At 40.1% G+C, this 23,115-nt stretch overlaps 1 protein-coding gene across 2 annotated transcripts; it reads left to right on the forward strand.

The window, feature by feature from the left end:
• The first annotated feature begins 486 nt into the window (after window positions 1-486).
• On the forward strand, window positions 487-22,857 carry LOC143281628 (tRNA pseudouridine synthase Pus10-like). 2 transcript variants are annotated; one of them, XM_076586874.1, is made up of 18 exons: window positions 487-752; window positions 1,682-1,822; window positions 3,295-3,381; window positions 4,577-4,611; window positions 5,874-5,982; window positions 7,448-7,509; window positions 8,056-8,101; window positions 9,141-9,214; window positions 9,684-9,766; window positions 10,966-11,091; window positions 12,814-12,870; window positions 15,225-15,301; window positions 15,940-15,995; window positions 16,329-16,446; window positions 18,214-18,257; window positions 18,697-18,795; window positions 20,869-20,968; window positions 22,495-22,857. In XM_076586874.1, the coding sequence occupies exons 1-18, from the start codon at window positions 606-608 to the stop codon at window positions 22,663-22,665; spliced, it is 1,632 nt and encodes a 543-aa protein (XP_076442989.1). In that variant the 5' UTR covers window positions 487-605; the 3' UTR covers window positions 22,666-22,857. The 2 variants fall into 2 exon arrangements, with proteins under 2 accessions (XP_076442989.1, XP_076442990.1); XM_076586875.1 differs by lacking the exons at window positions 487-752; window positions 1,682-1,822; window positions 3,295-3,381; window positions 4,577-4,611 and adding an exon at window positions 5,438-5,568.
• The last annotated feature ends 258 nt before the right edge of the window (window positions 22,858-23,115 follow it).

The following is a 23,115-nucleotide window of genomic DNA, read 5'->3' on the forward strand; positions in this document are numbered from 1 at the left end:
TTTCTATTTCAGTTTATACGTACGTGGACAACGCCCTTCCTAGATCTTCGTCAGCGAAGCCAGGCCATGATATGATACGTACGTAACTGAGAAGAAGAAGAAAAAAAGACATACTTGTCCAGTATGTCCTTAAGGCTACGTTGAACATACACACACACACACACACACACACACACACACACACACACACACACACACACACACACACACACACACACACCCAAAAACACTTGAAACTGATACAACAAAACATTGATCACTACCAGTCATCAAACAAAGGACTAACTAAAGATAATCACCACACGACACATCATTAAAAAAAAAGTCTGCTTATATACCTTTCACGCGACACGTACACACAGCAACAAGAGCAAAGGAAATCAAAATCAAGATCCAATCAGTCAGTTGGTTTTTATGTTTTGTTAGGAACAATGTTTTTGCTTTACTTTGTAATTGTGGGCTGTGGCCACAAAAGCGAAACCGGAAGTACAGCGTGCTGCGCTACGTATCTTCGGACATTTCTACAGCCCCGTGTTGTTTGGACATACCGGTTGATTGTCTTGATCGACTGTATTGCGCGAACGTCAAACAGTATTGGGACAAAAATGTTGAACGACCTTAATTTGTTTACATCTTCGGATGAAGAAACTAGAGTAATTTTGAAGGACCTCCACCAAAAGGGATGTTGTCCTCGTTGCATCTTGCGTTTTCTTGGGGAAAAGAGACCTTCCCCTTACGTGCCGTCGGAACAGGTAAGTCAGGCATCTTATAACCGTCACACTATATGTATTTCACCATCAAACTCTCTCTCTCACCCTCTCGGAGTCTCCCCCCTTCCCCCCCTCTCTCTCTATCACCCCCCCCCCCCTCCTCACACACACACACACAGATGCTTGTTAGAGAAGTCGAAGTATACGAACCACTGTATTTTTTATGTTATATATAGAACTTTCTATAGACCTTAAATAAAGGTGGTGGTAACACATTGTTACTTAATAAATAATTCACTGTAAATTATTGAAGTAAACTTAAAAAATTATTCATTTTTCATCCCATTTTACACAAGCACATGTTTTTGAAAGCTGCACCAGATCTGGCACTGTTCACAAATAAATCTGGATTTTTTGTTTGTTTTTTGTTTATTTGTATGTTAATGATTCTTATATTAGCATCTTCTTCATGCAACCAACATCAGTTTACTGATAATATCTGTTGTGATAAGTGTATTGCTGGCCTGGCTATTAATTATTGTTACTCCACCACTGATCCAGTTCTCATGTGGATTATAGAATCTTTGATAAAATTTGCATATTTGATACTTTGTGTGAGCATACACTTAAAAATGATTCAGACACTGCCTTGCAGATCTGCAATTTTTGACCGGGGAGATAATAATCCTGTATGTGTTTGTGAGTTGTTTAACAGTTTAGAAAAATAATTTCCATACAGTATAATCAAATGGTAGTGTAAAACATTGGTTGTAAAACATTAATTGCATAACCATAACTCTTCTGGTATGCCATTGCGTCTCCCTATTATCAGGCATTTGACTTTTTTAATCTAATAAAACATGAGTATTTGTTGTTCAACTTGTCATGAATTATTGTGTCACTGTCCCATATAGTTTAAGTTGTTTCTTTTAAAGAAGAGTTAAAGTTTTAAACAAAATTGTTTATTACAGGAGTTGTACTCCCAGTACATCAAGCCCTGTGTAGATGAAGCAGCAGCCGAGGAAGAGGAGCAGAAAGCTTTGTCCACAGAGAAATGTCCAGCATGTCTGGGCATCCTGCAGGAGTTTGCTTGTGCTGACTTCTATCAACAGGTATTTGTATTTGTATTTGCAATGCTTTTTATCACAACAGATTTCTCTGTGTGAAATTTGGGCTGCTCTCCCCAGGGAGAACGTGTCGCTACACTACAGCGCCACCCTTTTTTTTTTTGTTGTTGTTGTTGTTTTCCTGTTTGCAGTTTTTATTTGTTTTTCCTATTGAAGTGGATTTTTCTACAGAATTTTGCCAGGAACAAGCCTTTTGTTGCCGTGGTTCTTTTATGTGTGCTAAGTGCATGCTGCACACGGGACCTCAGTTTATCGTCTCATCTGAATGACTAGCGTCCAGACCTTCACTCAAGGTCTAGTGGAGGGGGAGACAATATCGGCGGCTGAGCCGTGATTCGAACCAGCGCGCTCAGATTCTAGACGGACGCGTTACCTCCAGGCCATCATTCCACAATACCAGACACTGAGATTGTTGCACATTTTTTCGATACTAATGTGAATGAAGATTGATGCAGTGAGTTATAACAAATGAACAGAGGATATTAATCATGACTTAATGATAGATACTTTGTTGTAGAACAAAATCAATGTGACAAGGGAAATAGCCACTGGGTCTGAAAGTGAAACTCTGAAAGAAAAAAGATCCGCAGAGGTCTGAATCCCACATCTATCTGTGTACAATACCGGCACATTTGTCTGTCTGATTGCTTTAACACTGCATTGTCTGTGTCTGTTGTCTTATGATTTTTGGTTTTTACAAATTATCTATGTTTTATTTCCCTCTTATCCAGTGACTTAAGAAATAAGAATGATAGTGTTTACAAATATGATGAATAAAAACTAATGATGATGACTAAATGATCATCATGTTTATTTAATCATTTTTCATTGTTTTTGTTGATATTGTATAGAAAATATATTAGGGAATGTATATGTTGACTTTTTGTGGTGAAATATGTATCTATTATACTTGAAACTTATTTTTATTATATATAAGTTTATATATTGGCACATTGTTCACAGTAGAATTATAAACTTTCAGGATGGTTTTCTCATGGATTAGGTGATTTTGTCATTATCCATTTGACACAGATAAAATATGTGCAGTGTATGCAAAGGGTAGGAGAGTGGAGGATGAAGGGGAGACAGGGAGAGGGTGGAGGGAGGAGTTGAAGTTCTTGTCTTGTCAATGTACTGATTCAGAAAATGACTCTGGGTAATTCAAACTCAAAGAGCTGTACATTTTGAACTTGGCCAATATTAAACTCAAAATGAAATGTGTCCAGTGTGACTGAGAATATTTCAAAGAGGAGAACTTTATTTTAACCTAGAAAATATCAAACCAGAATGAAACTTGTTGAAAGTGATTCAGAGAATTTCAAAGAACAGAATGTATATATTGAACAACATCAAAATCAGCATGAAACTTGACGAATGAGTCATATACTGGAAGCATCATCATCTCTCCTGAATGTTAAAAAAATGATGACATGTTGTTTTGTTTGTCCTGGAATCAGATCATAGAAACAGTGAAGGAAGCTGATCATGAATACAGTGACTATCAGCTGTCACTCATGTTGCCAGTAGCAACAATTTTGAGACAGGTATGTACCTGAGTCAGTTGCCATGCTCGGAATAAATGCACCACACCAGTTTAGTTCTGTTCATTGATTATGTGTTTTGATGCTAGAATTTTTTTTTTTTTTTTGTCTTCTTAACACACACACACACACACACACACACACACACACACACAAACAAACAAACAAATACACACACACACACACACACACACACACACACACACACACACACACACACACACACAGAGATGTACACAGAGACAAACAGTTACATAACATATGTAGAGCATAACTAGACATATAAACTGAAGCTTTGCATGATGCCATTCATGATGGTTTTGGTGTTGTTTCCCATGAGGTGTGTGCATATGTGTGGAGGGCAGCTGCTAGGTTTATATGTGTGTTTAAATGTATGTATGTATTCTCTGTGTATGTGTGTGTGTGTGTGTGTTAGTCACATTTTGGTGTGTGTTCGTAACATTGATGTACTGTGTTATGCAAACAAAAGTGTTTTGTAAAGCACCTGGAGCAAATTTCAATAGTATAACTATAAGTATGCACTAGTATTATTATTAACTATATGGATTCATGTACATTTCTGAAGTTTGCTCTATGCCCAGCACTTGATCTTTCTCTGTCGTTTGTCTGCTTCTACAGAGAAAATAAAGTCATTACAGTTTAGTTATGATTTCATGAGAGTGGCAGTATGATTTACTATAAATAGAAACAAATCTGCCTATCTTTCATCTGCTTTACTACGAGCCCCAGAAAGACAGAGAGAGACAGAGATACAAGCAGAGAATAATGAATGGATATTTTTTTTTTTTTTAAGAGAGACTGAGAAGGAGAGAGAGAGAGAGAAGAAATGGCATTGAAAGAAGCTTATGAAATGCGTGAACTTGCACAAAAGCCCTGTGTGTGTGATGAGAGATATATGTTTTCTGCCAAAGGTTACAAATTACTTTCTCCATACCACTTGGTTGACAGAAAAAAAAACACGGTAGTTTTGTCAAAACATACATGTTCAGTCTTCACTTACTTGTAAACTGTGTGTCCTTATCAACAACTGTGTTATTGCCTGTCTGTATTATATTGTTGACTGATATAATTATGCGTATCCATACAATGACGTGATTACTTGCACACACTTCCACCCACCCACATACAAGTTATACTTGTTGTTTTTTTAAAACTATTTTGTATTGTTATTTTGCAGCATGCAGTGTTTGTGTACCTCGTCCAGAAATACAGGTGAACATTGATGTTTTCTGTACATTCTCTTCATGCTTCATTTAATAAGAACTGTTTTATTATAATGATGTGGTGTGTTTTTTTTCAGATTAGAAATTGATACTGCTATTGTTGTTTTAGAGGAAAAGGTACAAATCAGTATATTTCCAAACAAGATTTTCAAATAGACTAGACATTTATCTTCTCATGTGTTTCATATTTGCGTACATATTTTAGCTTGTAACCTGGATGTTTAGATGTAATGGTAGTGTATTGTCTTCACTCACATATGGTGTGAAAGATTCACCCATTTCATCCCAAGTAAAACAGAATGATAACATTACTCAAGATTAAGTAATTTTCAAGTGGTGAAGGCAGAAAGAGGGTTTAAGTCAGAAAAGTAATAATTAGCAGTTTGTTTTTAAACAGACTGTTGTTGTAAACTTTGGTGTACTTGTTGTAAAATATAAATGATCACTCAAGCATGTGGAAAGTGAAAATTGAATGAAACTGGTTACTTTTTACCAAGACAAAGAAAACAAAGCAAACAAAACAAAACTGAAAGCATGGTTGAAGACAGGAGCTCCTTGTTCAATGGTCACTGTGAGCATGCTGTCACAACACAAGAAGCAGGAAGCAATAAGATTTTATTTGCCATCATTAAAGGAAGTTAACAAGACAAATCAGTTTCAATGCACTTGAACCGAAAGCAAGGTAGACAAATCAGTACAGGAAGCAATATGATTTTATCTGCCATCATTAAAGGAAGTTAACAAGACAAATCAGTTTCAATGCACTTGAACTGAAAGCAAGGTTGGAGACATGAATTCCTCATTCTGTGGTCTCAGTGAGTGTGAACTCTCATCGCGAGGCAGTCGTGATGTGGGGCGAAATGTGTGAAATTGTCTCCAGTGTGGGCTGTCAGTATGATATAGTATCTCAGCTGAAAAAAACCAACAACCAATTTCCTGTGCCCAGGTTCTCCTTTTCTCTTGGTCTTCTCTATTTGTTGTTTGCATTGTTCTTCTTTGTCTTCCGGGACTTTTCTGTTTGTTCAGGCTTCATTGTTGCTGTTGTGTCTCCCATTGTTTTTTCTCTCCAGTCTCTGCACTGTCCTGCTTCTTAGGTTGTATCGTGATGCTTATGATAAATAATACATGTGTGCGCATGTGTATGTGTGTGTGTGTGTGTACGCCTCTTTGCTTGTGTGTGTGTGTGTGTGTGTGTGTGTGTGTGCATGTGTGTGTGTGTGTGTGTGTGTGTGTCCGTGCGTGTGTTTGCAGGGCTACCTTTGAAGACAAAGAAGAAAAGATCGCTACCATCAAGGATGTCTTCAAATGGAGTTCCGGGCCTAGTTTGTCTCAGCTTCTGGGCGTTCCTTTCCAGATGAGGGTACTGTGCTTCTTCACATGAATGTGTGGATCCAAATTTGTCACACACATGCACACACTTGTACATGATTACATGTATGCATTTTCAGTATGCAGTGTTCTTACACTCACAGACCCTCCCAGATGTGTATCAATCAAATCAAATCAAATCAAAAACACTTTATTAATCCACATGGAAATTAAGTTGTGCAATCACAGGCTCGTTGTAAACACTGGCATAAAATCATCATGCGCAGCATAAGAAGAGATTAAAACTCGTCAAATAAGAATTCCTAATAGCTGACGATAGACTAACCCCCCCTCCGCACACACACATACTCATGTTAAGACAATAGGGTATTACACAACAATATTTACAAATGAAAACATCCATCAAAAAAAGGGTATAGATTACTAAAAATGACATGCACGCACGCACGCACGCATGCACACACACACACACACACACACACGCACGCACACACGCACACGTTAAGACCATAAGGTATTGTACAACAATACATTAATAAAAACATCAAGGGAATAAACTGTATATAAGTAAAATGCACACACACACACACACACACACACACACACACACACACACATACTCACACACACATACAACGTATGCATGCTGTTACAGATTTACAAACATTCCAAACTAAACATATTTGCACATGTACGCATGCACGCAAGCAAACATACTTTTCTTTATATGTGGGCATGTGAGTGCACGCGCGCGCGCGCGCACACACACACACACACACACACACACACACACACACACACACACACATGCTTTCAGGCATGCACGCGCACACAACAGACTAATGCACACACGCAACTAGCGTTTTCATGCATATATATATATATATATATCCCGCTCAGTGTTTTTGCTGAATTTGCATTGTGATTGTCCAACACTACTTTTGCTTTTCATTTTGTTTATTTGTTTATAGTCTGTTCATCTAAGATGATGATATTAGACTGGTCACTACTTTTGCTTGTGTAGGTGTTGTTCAGTACTTCAACCTGTTCTCTGGGAAGAACAGGAAAGGGGTTTGTTGAAAAGAGATTTCAAAGGAGATCAGTGGTCTCTGACTACTCCTTTCAGTAGCTTTGTTTCATAATTTCTGCCCCAATCTTTTGGACTGGGATGCATGGAAAAAAGGCTGGAATACTCTCACGCTGTTGTTTTTCCCCACATATATTTTTGCCACGTTTTTCTCTTGTTTCCCAGCTTCTTCTTGTGTGGGTTTAGAAAGTCACGGTGTCCCTATCATAGGTCCCATGTCATTTCAAGCACTCATTTTTATCATTAGTATCATCTTTACTTGACTGAAAGTGTTTAAATGTTGGGAAAAAAAGAAAGTGCTTTAAAAAAATTAAATTTTTTATTTTATTTATTTATTTTTTTTATATCTTTATCAAATATATATGATCATATGAAAATAAAGTATGTGTGTTCTTTTGGGTTGTTTCAGAGCGCCTTTGACATTCTTTTGAACCTGACGTACAAGCCTTCTGATCAGGAGTGTCATTTTCTGTAAGTTTCTTCTTGTGGGGTTTTTTTTGTGTTTTTTTTTTTTTAGAATTGATAATTTGATGTTAATGGAATGCTTAGTAAATGCATTAATTTTTTTTGGATGCTTTAGATAGAACAGTAATTATTGTCATTTGCTGAAGATATAAAAGATATACTGTGATCTTTATAATTTAAACAGATAGGCCTTGTATATGTGAATCATTTTTTCTGAATATTTGGTAAAAGTAAAATCAAATTAAAAAGAAAAGATAGATAATGATGACTGTCACTTTGCCTGGCATGTTTTTACTTTTAAGGTATTGATAAGCCTGTGTTTTGCTCTTTCTTACGGAGGTAATATTTAAAAAAAAAACACCCAAAAAACATTTCCCATCATATGCTTGAAGGCATAGAACTCTGTTTTGATGTTTAGAAATCTGAGAGAAACCTCACTGTATTGAATACCCATGTTAAAAAAAAAAAAAAAAAAAAAAAAAAAGCAGCTACTGTCACTTAATGCTGGCAAGTTGTCTCTTCTGAAATTACATGAGCTGCATCTTTGGACAGGTTGGACACTTTTCCAGGCACCTTTCGCCGCAGGAAAGTGAAGAAGGTAAAATTTACTTGAAGACTTATTCTTTTGTGACTGCGCTCTTCCTCCACCATCCTTTCCTCTTATTCATGTGTGTGTATGCATGTGTGTGTATGTACTCATGCATGAGTGCTTGTGTGTGAATGTGTGTGTGTCTGTGTGCGTGTGTTAATTGATGTGTGCATTTGTTGTATATGTATAGGTGCACGATCATTCATGTGTGTGTACGAGTGTGTTTAAACGTGCCTTGATGAGCATGTCATACTCCCTCTCTCCAAAATCACAGTGTTGTACAGTTTTTAATGTGTTCTTCATATTTTATTGCAGTAAACTGCTGACTTGTGCATTGCAGTGTTCTGAACAGACATGTGGATACAAGCCTTTACGCACGCATAGTAAACTTTGAAAACATATTACAAAGGCTGTTCCATGTTACTAAAAACAACAACAAAAACGTGTATGACAATTGAAAACTGAAACTTGTGCTACCGAGGATTTTTCAAAGGGGCAGATCTTTGAGTGGTATGTTGTGAGAAATATTAATAATGTAAGTGTACGTGATAAAGGAAAAAAGTATTGGCAGCATGGTTTAATGTACACTCCTTACCACAGTGAAGTTCAACTGATTTCAAACAACTGAGACCACCAAAAATTGAAAGGATTCAAACTACCTGCAGAACTGAAACTGGTCTAATTGGCTGTTGTTTTTCGCATTCACCTATTTTTGGAATGCCATACAGTTTGTGCTTGGTAGTATGCTTGATGCTCAAAGAAGCCATTTTTTCTTATTCTCTAATTCATACTGCAGTATCAGTTTTTGTGTATATGTGTTGTTGTGGAGGTTTTTTTTGTTTGATTTTGTTGTGTTTTGTTTGCATTTTGCAAACAATGCGAGCATCAGTTTCAGGTCAAACAGAAGTCGTGTATGAACCAACAATGAAATCAGAAATCAGTGTTCTTGGTAAACAGATGTGTTTGAATGCAGGTGCACCCTGGCTCTGTTTTGATGTGGGTTCTTCATGACGACACTGACAGTTAAACGTGTAGAATCTTTGTCCAGGGGGACCATGAAACATTCACAAGGGCCAGTGTTCAGAAAGTGTTGGGAGACATGATGCCATCTGATTTCTCCAGGTAAGTCCCAGCAATCTTCGCATCTGTTGGGGTGGGGAAGGGATCGGGAGCAGGGACAGAGAGACAGATAAAAAGAAAAGAGAAGTAAAATGGGAACAAAGAATGCATGTATTCTGCCAGTACTTAAGTGTTTGGAAAGGTGATGTCCAGGAACAATCAAAGTTTGTGTTGTTCTGTGGATGAAATGCTTTTGCAAAAAAAAAAAAAAAAAAAAAAAAAAAAAATTAATGTCACCTTTTTATCAGTAAATATATCAACAATTTAGATGATAAAATATTTTTTTTTACCCAGAGGCGTTTGATTGGCTGAGAGCGGACAGGGCCAAGACTGCTCGTCTTTTCACTGTTTGCCGCGCGAAATTTGGCCAAGCAGAGCAAACCGTTAGGCCTAGTTTGCATCAGTTTGACATGGTAAGTATATGTAACACCAAACATGGAGTATAATACAAACTCCTCCTATCGTGTTGCAGGAAGTTTTCCTGTCCCCCGGCCGCACCCAGAGAAGCTTGCACCTGTGACATCTCTGTGTCTCATGATGCTGTGTTTGTAGCAGGTAAAGTCAGTTCCCTTCTGCTGTGTTTTGTTCAAGATACTGATAGCTATGACTCCATGCCATCATGAAATAAAAAAGGATAGTATAATTATGTCACACGTCCAAATGACATGATGATAACACCTTTAACTCACTCAGTACGGCCAGTCCTCTCTTCTCCTCTACACAGACCCCTCGGATGTCCAGTGGGTGTCTGAATGACCCAACCTTTAGCTTCCGTCGTCAGAACTGTGGTATTCTTTGTCAACATTCACGTTTTCAGTATAAGAGCCTTCCGCTTGCAATATTTTGATGACGGTAAATGGGGTGAAACGCTGTTAACGTTGTCTCTTTCGCCGTTCGTATGGAAAGAGTTAATGCAAAAAACAAACAAAAAAAGATGTGTGACCCCATAATGAAGGGACGTATAGGTCTGAGGACTTCTGATAATCTACTGTGACTGCTACATTTACTGTTCAGTATGTGTGTTGAGGCTGGGGACATGACACTGGCTGCTGGATGAAAAAAACCATGTATTCTGTTTTCCAATATAAATGTGATACTGTTTAATTATGTATGCTATTCAATACAAAAGCAGTCACCACTGAGATCTGGAAAAGAAGATGGCGCTGGATAGGACATTCTAGCAGCAACAAGTCATTGGTCAGACTTGAGACACAAGAGTAACCAGTCACTGGTCTGACTCAAGAGAGAAGAGCAACAAACTGATTGATTGATTGATTGATACGGATACTTATATAGCACCTACCCTCGGTTGGAGACCAAGCTCTAAGTGCTTTACAAACACGGGTTCATTTGCACAACAGGCTGCCTACCTGGGTAGAGCCGACTGACGGCTGTGGCTGACATGTAACATTTGACGTGTGTTACACTTTTGTTTATTTACCCTGGGGTGTGCATGCTGGGTATATTCTTATTTCCATAACCCACCGAACGCTGACATGGATTACAGGATCTTTAACGTGCATATTTGATCTTCTGCTTGTGTATACACACAAAGAGGGTTCACGCACAAGCAGGTTTGCACATATGTTGACCTGGGAGATTGGAAAAATCTCCACCCTTTACCCACTGGGCGCCGTCACTGCCATCATTGGTCAGATTCGAGAGAGAGGAGCAACAAATCATTGGTCTGACTTGAAACACAAAGAGTACGAGTCCTGGGTCTGTCCTGAGACGTGGGAGGACGCATGTTGCAGGTCGTTACCAGAAGTACAGCCGAGAGCTGAGCCAGACACCGTGGATTATTGATGGGGAGCTGAAGATGCAGAGCTCTGTTCAGGACCTGGTCTGTCAGGTCATCCTGGGTCGCTTCAGACCCGCAGGTCAGGTCACTGGTGTGTGTGTGTGTGTGTGTGTGTGTGTGTGTGTGTGTGTGTGTGTGTGTGTGTGTGTGTGTGTGTGTGTGTGTGTGTGTGTGTGTGTGTGTGTGAGTGTGTGTGTGAGTGTGTGTGTGTGTGTGTGTGTGTGTGTGTGTGTGTGTGTGTGTGTGTGAGTGTGTGTGTGAGTGTGTGTGTGTGTGTGTGTGTGTGTGTGTGTGTGTGTGTGTTTGTTTTTTGTGCTATAAAATGATGAATGAAATGGAATATAGATATATGGCTATATAGATATTTATGTTGTGCCACAGCTAGCTGAATAGAATAGAATAGAATGAATTGAATCTACATGTTTTGCTACAGCTGAATGAATTCAGTGTATAGCTGAGTGAATAGAATGAAATATACATGGATCGCTACAGCTGGGTGAATAGAATAGAATAGATAGAGACAGAGAGAGAGAGAGAGAGATTCAGACAGATAGAAATGTGCTGCATCCGAGCGAATAGAATACACACACACACACACACACACACACACACACACACACACACACACACACATGTTTTGTGCTGTTGTTGATTAAATAGAACAGAATAGAACATACATGGTGTGCAACAGCTGACTGAATAAAAAAGAATACTTTAATGTCATAAAACTCTAAGGTTTACAAGACACAGGAGAATACGTACAAATATGACAGTAATAGTTGTTGTTTTTTTAAGCGCTGGGTAGTAGTCTTCATGTTAATGCCTTTCCACTATGAGTGATATTGAGAGTGCTGGATGTCACTGTCTGTCCAGTTTGTGTGTGTTGGTTGGATTGGAATGGCGTAAACCTCTTGTTGAACAAGAATGACAGTTTTTTCTCTTTTTTTTTTCCTCTCTCTCTTTTTGAGATTTTTTTTCTTTTTCTTTTTGGTTGGGGGTTGGGTCGGGTGAGGCAGTAAGGATTTGGAATACATGGCCATGATTGAGTGTTTAGGTATGTGTTTATTTTTGCTGTGTGTGTTGTAGAATGTTCATGTGTGTGTATCATATGAATTTTTACTGTGCCCATTTGTGTGTATGAGTGTGTATGTTATGGGCAGGCACCTGTAACTGTTGTGAGTGTGCGCATGTGTCGTGGTTGTGTGGAGAATGAATTTTAGTACATACTTTGTCACAATGTATTTCTCCGTGTGAAACTCTGGCTGCTCTCCCCAGGGAACGTGTGTTGAGACAGTGCAGCCGTGTCACCATTTTTTTCTTTCTTCTTTTTTTCTGCCTGCAGGTGTATTTGTTTACCTTTCAAAATGGATTTTCATGTAGAACTGTGCCAGGGACAATCCTTTTGTTGCCATGGTTTTTGTGTTGTTGTTTTGGGTTTGGTTTTTTTTTATGGGCTAAGTACATGCTACACATGGGACCCCAGTTTATTCTCTCATGTGAATGACTAGAGTCCAGACCACCACCCAAGGACAATGGGAGGGGGGGGGGTGTGTGGGGGGGGGGAATACTGGCGAGTGTGGGGTTCAAACGTGTGCTCAGATTCTTCTCTCCCTTCCTGGGGGAACGCATTTCCACGAGGCCACCACTCCATTTGTGTGTGTGAATTAGAATCATTGTCTTGAAAACCATCAGTGAGGGTATATAGACACAACACCATCTCCAAACAAACCTGGTAACAGTTTCTTTTCTTTCTTTTTTTCTTTTTTTTTTTGTTCACGTTTTTGTGTATGTGAAATTTCAGATCACAAGTTTTCGGCATCAGGAAGAGAAGATGTTGATGTTCGGATGCTTGGATTGGGTGAGTGATTCTATGTACAGTGGGTAGTGTTCATAGGAATCCTTATGAATTTATTACTATAATCAAATTCTAGCTGAGATCATCAGGACAGCATTTGCCATCTCTGCTGTTTGATGGCCATAGTCAGAGATGACTGACTATCATACATACAGATCTTGAATCATGAAAAAGCTGGGGCACACAGGAGTAATGCAGAGAGGGCTGTTACGCTGTCTACTTGTGACTTATACTCATAACTTTTAGGCTGTCAGTATAGGACAGATGCTAATAAAGTGTGTGCTCACAAATCTACAGCAGTTAGCAGGTTGTGTTCTTCATCTGCATTCATTGTCTGCCACTCCCACATTCACTCATTTGTACGAGTAGGCATTTTTATGCAAGAACGTTTTTATCCCACCATGTAGGCAGGCCACACTCTATATGGAAGGAGCTCATGCTGGGTATCTTCTTCTTCTGTAACCCACCAACACTGACTGTGGAATCTCTAATGTGTGCATTTGATCTTCTGTGTGTGTGTATATACACACAGGGGGTTCAGGCACTAGCAGGTAACACATCTGTCGACCTGGGAGACTGGAAAAATCTCCACCCCCTAACCCACTGGACACCATGACAAGGACCTTCAGATTGAAATTCCAATGCTTTGATTACTCGGCTGTAGTACCTGTCTTAGCAGTTCGTGATTCCATTATTGATTTTTTTTCTCATGGTGTCTGCTTGATTGTGAAAATTACATTGGACACATGCGCTTATTCATTCTCAGTCAGGGTGTTCACTTCAGCCATGATCGTCTCTCATCAGCGTAAGTCTTACAGATCATGTTTAATGACTATGGACAGGTTGAATATACATACAAAACCTTGATCAGAAAGTACATCGTTGTTTGATGGTAGAAATCTTACATGTCTTGATAGCAGAAAATAAACTTAAACTCAAAAACTTGAGGAGGGAGAGGGATGGAAGTGTGGGGGTAGGAGGCGGGGGGTATGAAAGGGGTGTGTGGTGTTAAAGGGAAAAGAAGCAAAATATATAGAATAATCATGTACATGTATTGTGCAACCAGTTTGGAAGGGAATGAATGACCAACATGCGTCATGAGGTAAATCATTGGGGATAACTGGTGATGATACTTGTATAAAACAGGATGATGGTTCCTGATTCATTGGAACAGACAATGAAGGAGGTTATTTACTATTTTGTATGTGTGCGTGTGTATATGCACGTGTGTGTGTGTGTGTGTGCACGTGTGTGTATGTGTGTGTGTGTGTGTGTGTGTACGTGTGTATGTGCATGTATGTGTGTGTGTGTGTATTTTACAGACTATATCCCATGTTTTATGACATACTGTAGAGACAGAATTTAATTTGTTTTCAAGGGTATTTGAGAGAGAATATTCCCACTGTAGATTGGCAGTCTTAAAAAAAATCACGGGAGTAGTGGACAGACATTTACAATATAATAATCAGCAAACCTTCATACAGCAAAAGAGCAGGCCAGGGAAGGAAGGGGCAGAGGGGGTATAGGGGGGGCCAGGGGGTGTAAGGTGGGGTGCGGAGGGGTGGGGGGGGGGTGAGGCAGGGGGAAAGTGGCATTGAGAAAATAACAACAACCACAACTGAGGCAGTCTTCTTCTTCTTCTTCTTCTGCGTTCACTCGTATGCACACAAGTGGGCTTTTACGTGTATGACCATTTTTACCCCACCATGTAGGCAGCCATACTCTGTTTTTGGGGGTGTGCATGCTGGGTTTGTTCTTGTTTCCATAACCCACTGAACGCTGACATGGAATACAGGATCTTTAACGTGCGTATTTGGTCTTCTGCTTGCATATACACACGAAGGGGGTTCAGGCATGAGCAGGTCTGTTGACCTGGGAGATCGTTAAAATCTCCACCCTTTACCCACCAGGCGCCGTTACCGTAATTCGAACCCGGGACCCTCAGATTGACAGTCCAATGCTTTAACCACTCGGCTATTGCACCCGTCGAGGCAGTCTTCAAACCAACATCAAGGGTTGGAATGGGGCATGCTGCTAACAAAGGGACAGAGACTGACAGTCTTATAATTACCCGAGTGTGCACTGAGGATGGGGAAAAGAGAATATATATATTCAAATTTTTTTTCATATTAAATTAATTCAGTGTTTAATGTTTTTGTGTTGAGTACCCCGTCCGTGTTTGTTTTTTCCGCACCTGATGTCGTTTCTCTTAATGAGATGAAGAAGTTATTCTGATTATTATTACGTAATCACAGAATACAGAAAAATAAAAGAAGAGAAAGGGGTGTTTTGCTAATGAACGTGTTCGCTGATATAAAGTTGAATTGATTTGTGTGTGTGTGTGTGTGTGTGGACAGGTCGACCATTTGTTGTTGAGCTAATCAACCCACACAGAATTAAGTTCTCCCCTGAGGATCTCAAAGCCATACAGAAGGTAGGCTTTGTGTGTGTGTGTGTTTGTGTGTGTGTGTGTGTGTGTTTGTGTGTGTATATGTTTGTGTGTGTGTTTATGTGTGTGTGTGTGTGTTTATGTGTGTGTGTGTTTGCATGTGTGTTGGGTGTGTGTGTGTGTGTGTGTTTATGTTTATGTGTGTGTGTGTGTGTGTGTGTGTGTGAATGAATGATTGTACATTAGTATTGTGCTATCAACCAGCTTGAAGCGTTTTACAACACATCACTCAGACAGTCTTTTTTCGCTTTGTTGTTGTTGTTGTTGTTGTTGTTTTTTGGGGGAGGGGGGATATCGTATGTGTGTCAATGTTTGCGTGTGAATGGATCAGATTAGGTGGATCTGCTTCACAGCTTGTACCCGTTATTTTATGGTCATTTGTAAACCAATAGACTTGTGCAAATGGAAGCCTCAAGTTGCATCCACAGCCTATGTGCAGCAGTTTTGGAATTTGAGTAATCGTGATGATTCTTAGCAAATGTTTTCTGTTACTTTGTGCACATTCTAACCAAAATGAAAAACTTTGTTCAAGAGTCATATCATATTCTTGCTCACTGTTGAGAACTTACAATGTTGATGCTATTTCAGTTGTGTTTGTCATGTGTGATTACGCTGTGTTTCAGGAAACTAATGCCAAGACAGACAGCATTGGGATCCGTGACTTGCAGATTGTCACAAGGTCTGTGGTGCATGAGTATGTGACGTGTGTGTGTGTGTGTGTGTGTGTGTGTGAGTGTGAGTATGTGTGTGTGTGTGTGTGTGTGTGTGTGTGTGTGTGTGTGTGTGTGTGTGTGTGTGTGAGTGTGTGTGTGTGTGTGTGTGTGTGTGTGTGAGTGTGTGTGTGTGTATGAGTGTGTGTGTGAGTGTGTGTATGTGTACATGTGTGTGTGTGTGTGTGTTGTATTTGAAACATTGTTACGGATTGAGTAATCAAAAGTTTGTTGTTTTTTTATAAATATTATTTCATAAATGCTTTCTTTTTTTTTTATATTGTTTGTGTGGTGTGTGGCAGGGAGGACGTGGGCAAGCTGAAGGAGGGGGAGGAGGACAAGTCCAAGATGTACACCGCGCTGTGTTGGTGTGAACGTCCCCTCACCTCTCAGGACACACAGACACTGGACAGCACCAAGGTACTCTCTGTCTCTTGTACTTCTGTCCATCTGTAGACGTGTGTGTGTGTGTGTGTGTGTGTGTGTGTCGTGTGTTGTGTTTTTGTTGTTTTTTGCATGTGCGTGGGATGTTTGTGTGTTTGTGTGTGTATCTGTGTGTTTGTTTGCATGTGTGTTGGGTGTATGTGTGTGTGTGTGTGTGTTAGTGTGTGTGTGTGTGTGCGTGCGTGTGTCTGTGTTTGTGTGGGCGTGTGTAGTTTTTCTTTCTTTAGTTTAACAACTTTTCACTACAAAGTGATATTAGACAAGGGGGGCGACAATGCTAGGGATGAAAATTGCTACTTAAGTCTGTGTGTGTGTGTGTGTGTGTGTGTGTGCGAGCATGTGTTTGTGTGTATATTTGTGTGTTTGTTTGCACTTGTGTGCGAGAGTGCTTACACACATGCAGGCAAGTGTGTGTATATGCATGTGTGTATTTCTTCTTTATTTGGTACCTGCTTCTTGCCTTGATTACAAGGATGAATTTGATCAGATGCAGTTCTAGTTGGATATGAGGATCAGTTTGTATGTAAAACGATTCCACATGCAGAAAGAATATACTCATATTTGGATGATTCATCTTGGGGCAAAGACCTTCGCTTTCATCTCAAATTCAGCTTGGGGCAAAGATCATGTTAAAGCGCTTAGAGCTTGGTCTCCGACCAAGGATAGGCGCTATATAAGTATCCATATCAATCAATCAATCAATCTTCAATCAAAGAGTTTACCATTTTGAGGCTGTTCATCCATCAACAGATCTGATATGAATTTATTGTTTAGAACTTCTTCTTCTTCTTCTGCCTTCATTCATATGCACACGAGTGGGCTTTTACGTGTATGACCGTTTTTACCCTGCCATGTAGGCAGCTATACTCCGTTTTCGGGGGTGTGCATGCTGGGTATGTTCTTGTTTCATAACCCACCGACATGGATTACAGGATCTTTAACGTGCGTATTTGATCTTCTGCTTGCATATACACACGAAGGGGGTTCAGGCACTAGCAGGTCTGCACATATGTTAACCTGGGAGATCGGAAAAATCTCCACCCTTTACCCACCAGGCGCCGTCACCGTGATTCGAACCCGGGACCCTTAGATTGACAGTCCGACGCTTTAACCACTCGGCTATTGTCCCCGTCGCTTGTTTAGAACGGTTCCCATTTATTCTGCTTATAAGATGGAGAAGTATGAGGCCTCAGTGATATCAAAAGTTTCTTAGTTTTGAAAAAAAACAATGTCCGTCCATGGCCTTTGAGTGGGACTTTGGATGTTAAGAAAAAAAAAAAATTGAATGTGTTGCTATGATCAGTGAAGTCTGTGTCTTCTTTGATGTGTGCATACAGAATGTGTGTTTGCATTCATTGGGTTACTGCATCTTTATTTGCACTTACTTGACATATGCATGTGTGTGTATGTGATGTGTTTCAGAGTTCAAGTTGTGATGTGTGTGTGTGTGTGTGTGTGTGTGTGTGTGTGTGTGTGTGCAGTGTGTGCATGTGTGAGTATGCACAAGTTTTTATATTGATATGCACTTGCATGTATCCTAATTTTTACTGTATCTGTGTTTGTGTATGATTTTCAGTTTATGTTCGTATCTTGTTATGTATTATCACCCCCAATATTCCTTGTGACCCTGGTACACTTGGTAATAAAGACATATTCTATTCTATTCTATTCTATACTATTGCCTCTTTTTCCTTTACATGTGAATGTGTCACGAGTGTGTGTGTGTGCATTCTGTTGTTGCAGGATCTTGTTCTGTATCAGAAGACCCCAATCAGAGTTCTACACAGGTGAGTGCTGTGTGAAGTGATTGTTGTTGTTTTGTATTTAGAATGAAGGTTTATTTTATGAATGGAAATACACAGTGAAATACTTTTGACAGCTGTGAAGAAAGAACTGGGAAAGTCTTCAACTATATGCTATCGTAAACCTTTTTTTTTTTTTTTTTTGACGAAGGAATTTAAATAGAATACCTAAAAACACTTCCATAGTAATTCTTATAGTTGAATCTTGTCCGATTTGTGTTTCACTTTCAAGTCACAGACACTTGACAATGACAAAAAGAAGACAAGTTTTTCTTTTACATGCCATTTTCGTTCTGTCATTTTCATTGCGCAAAATGCCTTCAACAGTAAGGTGAGAATGTTTACAGAATTTATTACTGTCGTTTCAAACAGCATGGTAAATATGATAACATGATATTGAGTGTCATTTTTTTTTTTTTGTCAGACGGACGTTAGCGACCCGAGAAAGGAAGATCTACTCAATGACGGTGGAGCCTGTCAACGGTCTGCAGTTCAACCTGCACCTTAGCACACAGGCTGGGACGTATCCTTTGGGAGTTTGGCGTTTCATGCCTTTTACCCATCGACCAGTTTCTGTCAGGAGGAAGGTGGCAGAATGGTTAACTCTCTCCATACGAACGGCGAAAGAGAAGACGTTAACAGCGTTTCACCCCAATTACCACCATCAAAATATTGCAAGCGGAAGGCTCTTATACTGAAGAAGTGAATATTGACAAAGAATACCACAATTCTGACGATGGAAGCTAAAGGTTGGGTCATTCAGACACCCACTGGACATCCGAGGGGTCTGTGTATAGGAGAAGAGAGGACTGGCCGTACTGAGTGAGTTAGGACGCTTACCTGCCAATACAGTGTCCGTGAGGGTCTGGGTTGGGATCCGTTCTCTCAAGTTTAACTTGAAATCCAACTGAGTGTTTAGTAATTCGGAAGAGATGATAAAACTACGTCCTGTGTGCAGCACGCTCTTGGCACACAGAAAAAGAACCCATGGGAAGATAAGTGTTGTCCTCTGGCAAAACTGAATGGAAGAAGTCCACTTTGATAGGTTCACAAACATATGTGCGTGCACTCAAGACCTGACTAGCTCGCTGGGTTATGCCACTGTCAGGCATCTGTGTAGCAGACGTGTAGTAGCTTTTGTCGGTTAACACGCCCTTGAGAAACTGAAAGTGAAATGTATTTCGTCAAAAGAGGGCGCTAGCCAGCGGGACAAAGGGGAGGTTACCTACTTCCGGGAGGTTATCGGCCGTAGTTTCGTTTTCTCCGCATAGGCGGATAGTAGTTTGCACAGGACAGGAATGTCAGACCCCTGCCGGAGTCTGCACTAGTTGGGTCACGGTAAGTATGTTATTTAAACTTAATTTTAGATAGAAAATTTCCTTTTACCCAATTACCATCTTCTGTCCATGTGGTCTTCTTCTTCTTTGTGGGCTGTGACTCAACATTCTCTTGTATACACAAGCAGGCTTTCACATGTATGACCTTTTTTATCCCCACCTTGTAGGCAGTCAGGCCCAATACTCGGCTTATATCACAGATTGACATCAGTTTACATTTGGGCCAACAGCAAAGTGAGAGCTGTATTATCAGTGGTTTCTCCAGTCAGTGGGAAACCATTTACAGCTTAGTCTTTTGTGAAGGACTATGACTCTCAAACTAGGAGGCGAAATTGCACTGGCTCTTAGTGCTGCAGCCTTGTGGGCTAGTTGGCCTTTGGGAACCATCCCAACGCCGACTGTCCTAAAACCCTCTAGGCCGAGAGAGTGGGGATGTACTTGGGCAAGACACTCTCCACTATAATCAAATTCTAGCCCAAATAGTCGGAACAGCAGTTGCCTCCTCTGCTGTTCTGATGGTCATAGTCGGACACGACTGATTATCATATATATGTAGGCAGTCAGACTATGTTTTGGGGGGCATGCATGCTGGGTATGTTCTTGTTTCCATAACCCACCTTATGTTGACAAGGATTACGGGATGTTTCATGTGCGTATTTGAACTTCTGTGTGCATATACACATGAAGGGGGTTCAGGCACTAGCAGGTCTGCACATCTGTTGACTTGGGAGATGGTACGATTGAAAGTCCAACGCTTTAACCCTTCACCTGTTGCACCCATCTGATGCTGGGATCAAACCATGACCATTGAATTGAAAGTCCAGTGCTCAGACCACTCATTTATTACACCCTTTGCCGAAGTCTGTATTCTGATACGTTAGTTAGAAGTTGCCCTCCTCAGTTTTGCTAATTTCCACTGTCATATTAGACGACACACACACACACACACAAAAGGAATAAGAGGCTGGGGTGGGAGAAGGGAGTGGCAGAGGGGGAATGGTGGTAAAGAAATACATACATTTAAACCCTTACATATATGTGCCAGTGTGTGTGTGTGTGTGTGAGGGAGAGAGAGACACAGACAGACAGTTTCAAAAAAAAAAAAGGAAAAAAGGGGGGGGGGGAATAAAAGGACAAACAAATGAAACATATGCAAAATGATTGAAGAACGAAAAAACAAAAACATTAGTTAAGATTTCTACGTTGGTGTATTTCACTGCCGTCACTGTCAGGCCGGTGTTGTCCTTGACTGCAGTCAGGTACGTGAAGGAGTTTGTTCACGGCGACTTTGGTCGCACCCAGCCCAACCTGAGGACGCTGCTGGGTGCTGACTGCGACATTCTGGCGCTGGACGTCACGGTACGTCGTCGTCGTCGTCTTCTTCTTCTGATGATGATGATGATGATGCTGTTATTGTGTTTGTGCTATGTTTCTGTCCATAGTTTTCTCTTTGCCTTTGAGGGCTGGATGTACAAAAACGCATGTATGCTTGTTCCACTACTGGATGTCACACAGTATGTCTTCTTCTCCTTCTGATGTTGTTATGTTTATGTTTTGTGTTTGTCTATATACGTATTTGAGCATGTCCTGTATTAGTTATTATGTTTATGTAATGTGTTTGTATACGCATTGGAGTATGTCCTGTGCAGTTATTATGTTTATGGAATGTGTTTGTATTTGAGTATTATTTTGTTTATGTAATGTGTTTGTCTATATACGTATTTGAGTATGTCGTGTGTCAGTTATTATGTTTATGTAATGTGTTTGTCTATATACGTATTTGAGTATGTCCTGTGTCAGTTATTATGTTTATGTAATGTGTTTGTCTATATATGCATTGGAGTATTTACTGTGTAGTTATTATGTTTATGCAATCTGTTTGTCTATATATACATTTGAGTATGTCCTGTGTCAGTTATTATGTTTACGTAATGTGTTTGTGTACACATTTGAGTATGTCCTGCACAGTTATTATGTTTATGTAATGTGTTTGTCTATTTAAGCGTTTGAGTATGCCCTAGTGTCATGTCTGTATGTCTTCAACCCTTGTTATTTTTGTGAATATTTTGATTTAATTTTCTCTTTGCCCTTGAGGGCTAGATGTAAAAAATATCACACATATGCTTACCCCACTTACCTCAATAAAAAAAAAAAAGTTCCTTCCTTCCTTCCTTCCTTCTCTTTCTCCCTAAACTGTGTGAGAAGTCATTGCAGAAGGGGAAGGAAGAGGGAGGTGGGGGAGTGTGTGTGTGTGTGTGTGTGTGTGTGTGTTCATACCTGAAGGTATTTTACCATAATAAACACAATTAAGTTTTGCTTCACTGAGTGAAGCAGGAGTGTCTCCTGTCAGCTTGTACCCAGGTGAACAGAGGTACAGCACTGTCTGAATAACTTTGCAGTGGATGCACAGTAAACCAGTGAGAAGGAGAAGAAAGGTACAGGGAAACACACCAAAAGAAAACTCCCTCCACATTCAGGCTTCTGGTCCTTTTCTTCGTGTTCTTTTTTTTTTTTTTTTTTCATTCTTTTTTTCCCCAGCAGATATGGTGTAGCTTGTATGGATTATTTGTATTTGTATTTCTTTTTCTCACAACAGATTTCTCTGTGTGAAATTTGGGCTGCTCTCCCCAGGGAGAGCATGTCACTACACTACAGCGCTACCCCTTTTTTTTCTTTCTTTTTTTTTTTTTTTTTCCTGCTTGCAGTTTTATTTTGTTTTTCCTATCGAAGTGGATTTTTCTACAGAATTTTGCCAGGAACAACCCTTTTGTTGCCGTGGGTTCTTCCACATGCTTTGAGACTGAAGCTGAAACATATTGTTTTTACTACAGGCTTACAGCATTGGCTTGTTTCAGTTGAGGAATGATTCCCTGTGTGTTTTGCAGGCTGTGAACATTGACTGGCCGCCAAGAATCGACCCTGCCCCGGAGGACGAAGCAGAGAGCGGTATTGTCCAGGGGACAGGCACCAGTGGGGAGCTTTCTCAGTCCTGCAGCATGGCCCAGAACCAGCCACAGAGTCACCGTGAAACGGAAGCTCCGTCAGTGGCAGTTTGATCAACTGTGGCTGAAGTGAAAAGGTCTCATCAACTGTATAACAGACGTTATGAGTGGAGAAAGTGAGAAGTTTCATCCTTCAGTTAATGGATGGTTTTAGTTCCTTTGTGTACATCTTCCTACTGCTGCAATTGTGTGCAAGGATGCTCTGTTGAAATGTGTTCTGTTGGAATAAAATCATTTCTGAAGTTTTTTTGAAATATCTTGTTGTCTTTTATCATCCTGTATTTTCTCTGTGTGTGTGTGTGTGTGTGTGTGTGTGTGTGTATTTGTGTGTGTGTATCTGTGCTTGTGCGAATATGTGCATGTGTGTGTTTATATTGTGTGAGTGTGTATGTTTATTTGTGTGTGTGTGTATATACATGTCCGTTTCATATGTGTGTACGTGCTTCTGTATCTGTGTTTTTCCTGTGTGTGTGTGGGCATGTGGGCGCATACTGCTCGTGGTCT

Source organism: Babylonia areolata, chromosome 4 (genome assembly GCF_041734735.1).
Source record: "Babylonia areolata isolate BAREFJ2019XMU chromosome 4, ASM4173473v1, whole genome shotgun sequence".
Taxonomy (NCBI): Eukaryota; Metazoa; Mollusca; class Gastropoda; order Neogastropoda; family Buccinidae; genus Babylonia; species Babylonia areolata.

What these genes read in the sequence shown, in the direction of transcription:
- LOC143281628 (XM_076586874.1), top strand. Translation starts at nt 606, where the DNA reads ATGTTGAACGACCTTAATTTGTTTACATCTTCGGATGAAGAAACTAGA. An exon ending in ATGCCATCTGATTTCTCCAG is followed by an intron (nt 9,215 to 9,683) that starts GTAAGTCCCAGC and finishes ATCGTGTTGCAG; the next exon opens with GAAGTTTTCCTGTCCCCCGG. An exon ending in CTTAGCACACAGGCTGGGAC is followed by an intron (nt 18,796 to 20,868) that starts GTATCCTTTGGG and finishes GACTGCAGTCAG; the next exon opens with GTACGTGAAGGAGTTTGTTC.